General features: G+C 47.4%; 1 protein-coding gene across 1 annotated transcript; it reads right to left on the bottom strand.

Annotated features, from left to right (window-relative positions):
* Positions 1–647: 647 nt before the first annotated feature.
* On the bottom strand, positions 648–5,261 carry LOC125432037 (vitelline membrane outer layer protein 1-like). Its single transcript, XM_048495351.1, has 3 exons — positions 5,091–5,261; positions 2,398–2,501; positions 648–939 (listed from the first exon to the last, which is right to left on the bottom strand). The coding sequence occupies exons 1-3, from the start codon at positions 5,259–5,261 to the stop codon at positions 648–650; spliced, it is 567 nt and encodes a 188-aa protein (XP_048351308.1).
* Positions 5,262–5,975: the final 714 nt, after the last annotated feature.

Here is a 5,975-nt window from a genome sequence, read left to right as displayed (position 1 = left end):
GGGTGTTTGTTGTGAGGGGGGAAGGGCAAGGAGATTGTAAGCCCCTTTGAGTCTCCTACAAGAGAGAAAGGGGGGATATAAATCCAAACTCTTCTTCTTCTTCTAAATTGCCATGTTGGCACTTTGCGATAAATAAGTGGGTTTTGGGTTGCAGTTTGGGCACTCGGTCTCAAAAAGGTTCACCATCACTGCCCTAGAGAGACCCGAAGCATCTTATTAAAGAATACACCATATGAATAAAGCAATACCTAAATGTGTACAGCTAATTCGGGCCCTGGGATAGAAGCCTACCTTTCTGACAGTTTATTTCACACACCGGAGGAAAATACCAGCAGTGGGGTTAGACTGTGTCTCAAGACGTACCATGACAGCTGTGGGATGTCTCCATCCCTGTAGACTCAGCGGGATGTCTCCATCCCTGTTCATCTAGCCCTATGCATTGATTCCTCTCTCGCACTTTTCCTTGGTTCCTCCTCCCATCCAGAGATTATAAAAATATATTTTAATGCAGTAGAATTTAGAAACCTACACAGAACTTGCTGTTTAAGAGATAAGGTTTAATTGGGGATAACATTTATATCGATCGTACCCCCAGCAACACCAGCAGGCAGTTATGTCGTTACCAAGAAAGAAGCAGTACGTTTCCATTAACAGCAGCAAAATAGTACATCGTTAAGTGCTGTGTCGTCATCCGGCCCTTGTTCCGCCTCCACCTTTGTCTGTATGCCACATATCCCTTTCGGGCAGGGTCCACTCCATGGGCCAAAAGTACCCCATTCATGGGAGTTGCCGATCAATATGTCTCCATCCTCACAGCGGAACTGAATGTTGTTGGCTGCCGTATCATCCCCAAACCACTGGGGTAATTCCACTCTCAGAGAAAAAGCCACCATTTTACCACCTCTTGGACAATAGTAGCGCCCAGACCAAGTACCCCACCTGCCAAAGAAGAAAAAGGGGAATGAATCTAAGAAACTTATTCATATTTTTATGCCAGTAATCTGTGAAACCTTTAGCACCTCAAGCTGGATTAGCAGACAGAATAGATCTGTCAGGATGTCCACTTGTGGAAATGATAATTTCTCTGCTGTCCAATTCTAGTGACAGCAGTCTGGTGCGACCTCTGAAAAGGCTGGAAGTTAAAGGAAGTTCACGGATATCATGCCACATGGTGTAGCCAACTTGCAATAAGAAAGAGTGCATTAAGTATCTACTTAGCTATGTGTTTGCCTTTCCCATCTAAAGAACAGAATAGCTGTTTGTAGGAGCACGCATGGACCACAAAAACTGGAGACTTTCCAAGTGTTAAATGTCCTTTGTGGGTTTGCTAGATAGGTATACCCTGTTCCACAAAAAAATGTAAGTAAAATGGTAACTTCAACCGCCATATCCTCCTGCCCCCCACTTTCTACATGCTCCATGCTCCTACTCCCTACTCATCACAGCCTGGTTCAGATTAAATGATGAGTGAGGGGTGTGGAACAGGGTACATCGATCTAGGGGGATGGCAGGAAATAGCGGATGAAGTTACAATTTTACTTAAGTCTTTATGTGGAACAGGGTATAGCTAACAACCTGACAAGGGGAGGGAAAAACCAGCTTCATTGCAAGTAGAGTACACAAGTAAGACAATAACACAAAATAGGCAAGAATAATTATTGAGGGGGGGGTTTACGCTAGGGGACAGGTGCTGCAGTCTAATGCGCGATGGCACAAAGTAGGACAACAATCAAGTTAAGGTCAAAAGTTTCCTCATTTAAATACTAAAATCCACACTTTTAAACACTGTTTTGAGCACATTTGGCGACATGTATCACATTAAGACATATGTTATGGGCATAATCAGGAAACAGGCTCTGATGCCAGATATGCCGCCCTGAAACTGGCCCAAGGCAGACCTTATGCAAATATAATTGCATAAAAGAAGCTTGCCTGCGTGCAACCCTTGCCTCTGTGCTTTCAAATTTACTGAATGTAGATGGTCTTTAGTTGTCATCATGAATAATTTATTTATTTATTTTTTAAATCACAATTCTTTGGGTGCTTATTGGCGAAATGACACCCCAGGTTCCTCATCTTCTTCCCGGTTGATTCACCAGGTTAACAGTGGTACAGACGGTTGCAATAAGATGACGAAATTGGATGAAATCCTTCATCTTTTTCAGGACAGAGGAACCCTGCTCACCATTCTCTGACCTTTCCCCTTCTGTGAGTGGTGGACCTGTGGGTGATAATGGTTCTTCCCAGTCCAGGACAACTGCCCTAGCTGACCCATGGCTAAGGCCATTCCTGGGTCCCTGCTAACAACATGGAACAACAGAGGTGGGGGTGGGGGGTAGACAGAGACAGGGCCTGTTGCATCTAAACAGCAAGGCTAGTTCACACAGAGCTACGTACTTTGAAACATTAGATGTAATAAATGTACCCTCAGAGCATATCAGACGGATGCCATTCAGAGATGTGTCATCACCTTCAGTTTGACCTCCTTGATACGGCTCTATCTGACGTAGGAGAGATAAAGAGATAGTGAGAACATTCTGAATCAAAAGCACGCTGGGAGGGGGGCGGATTCTAAGGCTCCCACAATTACACAAGGGTAAGGCATATTGATTTCTGCGGGTGGGTACCATGAACTGAACATGGCAGCCTTGATTGGATAGTATTTTAAAAACCAGCCTAAATCAAACAGACACCGAATAGCAAAACCCATGTCCTCCTTGGATTTTCCAAGATCCCAGAAAAAGCTATGTAAAGTTCATAATGTAGGCAAATATTTGTTATAAGCAGAGAACTGAAGAGAAAGGAAAAATGGGGGGGAAGGGGGAAGTTTGAGAAGGATTCAGTTTAAATGTGATGATCCTAGTGTCCAAAATCAGAGGCGTGGCTAGGAAAAATGGAGCCCGGGGCAAAACCTGAATTTTCTGCCTCTCCCCCACCCCCATGGGCAGCTGCCCTCCCTCCCTCCCTCACCACAACCAATCAATCTACTAGCAGCAAAGCCCATTGCTGGGGAGATGCAATGGGCCCTAGAAAAGGGTAGAAGAGGAAGGACCTCCCCAGCAATCGACTTTCGTGGGGATATAGCAGCCCCACCCTTTCTCAAGGTGTGACACTTACCTGTATGTGCATCTGTGGCTCAGTGGTGGGACAGGTTGAAGAGTGTGGCTTGAGGTAGGTGAGGATAGGTGAAGGGTGGAGAGGAGTGGGGTGGGGTGGGGCGGGTGACAAAGTTAGGACTGGAGTGGAGGAGGATGGAACAGATTGGCTTGGGGTGATAGGAGGGTTGAAAGGGCAGGGTTGGGGTGGCAGATTGGGAGAGGGTGGAATGGGAGGCTTCAGGTGGGAGGTCAGAAAGGTGAGGGTTCTGGTGGGGCAGGGTGGCAAGGTGAGGCATGGGGGAGGATTGAAAGGTAAGGCTTAGGGTGGTGGGGGATAGAAGGTGTGGCTAGGGGTGGGAGATGATTGTAGGAGAGGATGAGGGTGGGTAGGGTTAGCAGGTTAGTGTTGGGTGGGGAGAGTGGCAAGGTGAGGGCTGGGGGTGGGAGGGTTGGCAAGGTGAGTCTTGGGGCTGGGGAGCATTAGAAGATAAGGCTTGGGGTGGGGAGGACTGGAAGGTGAGACTAGGGGTGGAGGAGGGTGGAAAGATTAGGATTGGGGTGGGGAGGGTGGAAAGTGGCTGGGGGGTTGGTAGGTGAGTATGAGGGTGGGGAGTTAGGGTTAGAGCATTGGGGTGGGGGAGAGAGGCAAAGTGAGGGTAGGGGTTGGGGGAAGGTTAGAAAATGAGGCTTGGGGGAGGGTGGGAAGCTGTAGGTTAGGGTGGGGGTGGTAGGTCCTGGACTTTCTCGTGGGGTTAGGAGTGGGGGGTGAGCCTGAGAGGGCTTGCTGGGGGCGGAGAGGGGGTGACGACCCAGAGCAGTGGTGGCAAAACACCGCTGCCCCAGGGCGGGGGTGTGGGGGGTGATTTTCCGCCTCCCCATGTGACTGAACGGCAGCTGCCCAGGGCATTTGTCCCCAGATGTCCCTATGGAAGCTCTGCCGCTGTCCAAAATAGGCCCTTGTAGCAAGTAATCTTATGGTGATGTACTTGGAGCAGCTTGTTATAAATATTACAGATGCGGGGTTGTAATCTGACATGCTCTGGACTTGTTAAACTCATTTTGGGTTATGCCTGATCTTTCCTTGGGACTGATGGCTTGGAACCCATGTGTCTTTTCTAGTATCTGAGGAGCTTTTCTCCAGCAGAAGCAGCCTTCCCCAGACCCAGGATGCTCAGAATACCATCTTGCATCAAGAGAAGGCTTCTGATGCAGGAAAGTTCCCCTCCTAACAAAACAGTCCCCTAGGGTCAACCTTTTATTTCCTGCACTAATTGGAAATTGCTAACTCCATCATGGAAGGATGTAATTGTGCTTAAGTTAGCCAATTTTAGGTGGCACTCCTGCAAGAGAATTTGAGGGGACAGGGTCTAGAACTTCCAGCATCGCAGCAACGTGCACCAGAAGTGACATCATCACATCAGGGTAACAGTTTAGCATAGAGTTCTAGATGAATCACAGAGCATCATGGGGACTAGAGGACATGTTTCTGATGAATGCTGAAGAGCCAGGAAGGAGGCCTTGGATACCCCTAGGTGTGACAAGGGCCGTTTCCCCATTTTTAAAAATGACGTCAGTTTCATCCGGTGTGGACCTTTTCAGCGCAGGGATTGTGTTCCCTGGCTTTCCCACTGCCCCGCGCTCTGCGTGGGGTCATCAAAAGGCGCCATTTTCAGCAGCGCCAGAAATTACGCGCGCCGAGGGGGCGCGAGAGCAGCAGAGTTGGGGCGGCTGCGTTGTTGCCGCCCCTGTAGTGGGGAATGCTGCTGGACCCCGCGCTACTTGGCAAGAGTAGCGCGCAGCAAACGCTGAGTGGGGAAAGCACCCGGGACTCCATACAGCCCTGGTTACAGTCCTGCCTGGAACTGTTTTCTGGTTCAGATACTCCAACAATTGTTGAAATTTTCAGTTGAAGAGAAGGACAGAAAGAAGTACAGAAACTTCAGTACAGCCCGTCAGCATGAGGGGGTATGAAATTGAAAAGGCCAGTTATACCTTCAGTGAGAAGCCAATAGCATAACCAGCTGGACAATATTCTATATTTCCCCAGTAGCCCCATGGTCCACCATTGGGCACATAGATATCCGACTCCGACTTGCATTCTGTACACCAGCAGCAGTTGGGGAACAAGAGAATGGCAAGCACAATGTTTGAGGAAAGGCCCATTGCATGCAGTCCTCTTTGACTTAAGCAGCAGACCTTTGGTTGAAGAATATCAGCCACAAGGATTCAGGGTTTCTTCCAGGTCTGGTGCTACCATCCCTATTAAAAATCAAAGTACCAGTTTTGTCAATTTACTTTCTTTTTATAGTCCAATGTTCTTGGTGAGACACAACGCAGATCACATAATTAGAAGACAGCAAAATAAAAACCATGCAATACAGGTTAAGAAGAATGCAGACAAAACAAACAAAAACCCTGGATTACAATTTTTAAAAGAAAACATTGCAATAAAACATAAAATGTTTTTATGTTAATGGTAGGGTGATTTGGAGGTCTCCGATTCATAGCAAGGAGTCAGCATCAAAGAAAAGGATTAATAAAAGCAACTGAATACTATCTATGGCCCAAGAAGGGAGAATTATGTTATGTTCATTCCCCTCATCTTTGCACGCAACTCCTGGTTGATAGAAGAACTTCCACCCTCTTTGCTTAAGAGTAAGGATAGGGGACACCCATTTTTAATTCATGACTCCTGCTACCTGTTCCAACTTTAATTGCCTCTACAAAGGGGATGTTTTTGCCTGCACTTGGGTATTGCGTGACCCCTAGAGTTAGTGGTGCACCCCCTGAAAATTTCAACCCAAGTGGGTGAAAAGTAAAGGTATATAAAACTGTGTACACTAGTATGGTATAGTGCAGGGGTCTGCAACCTGTGGC

The sequence above is a fragment of the Sphaerodactylus townsendi genome, linkage group LG04, assembly GCF_021028975.2.
Source record: "Sphaerodactylus townsendi isolate TG3544 linkage group LG04, MPM_Stown_v2.3, whole genome shotgun sequence".
In the NCBI taxonomy this organism is placed as follows: domain Eukaryota; kingdom Metazoa; phylum Chordata; class Lepidosauria; order Squamata; family Sphaerodactylidae; genus Sphaerodactylus; species Sphaerodactylus townsendi.
This window is presented reverse-complemented; position numbering and strand designations above follow the sequence as displayed.

Bases quoted from the DNA above. Each gene is read 5' to 3' on its own strand.
- LOC125432037 (XM_048495351.1), bottom strand. From the start codon at position 5,261: ATGGGCCTTTCCTCAAACATTGTGCTTGCCATTCTCTTGTTCCCCAAC. The intron at 2,502-5,090 runs GTATAACTGGCC...CTCCTACGTCAG, and splicing joins CTATTGGCTTCTCACTGAAG to ATAGAGCCGTATCAAGGAGG. The intron at 940-2,397 runs GTACGTAGCTCT...CTTCTTTGGCAG, and splicing joins ATTACATCTAATGTTTCAAA to GTGGGGTACTTGGTCTGGGC.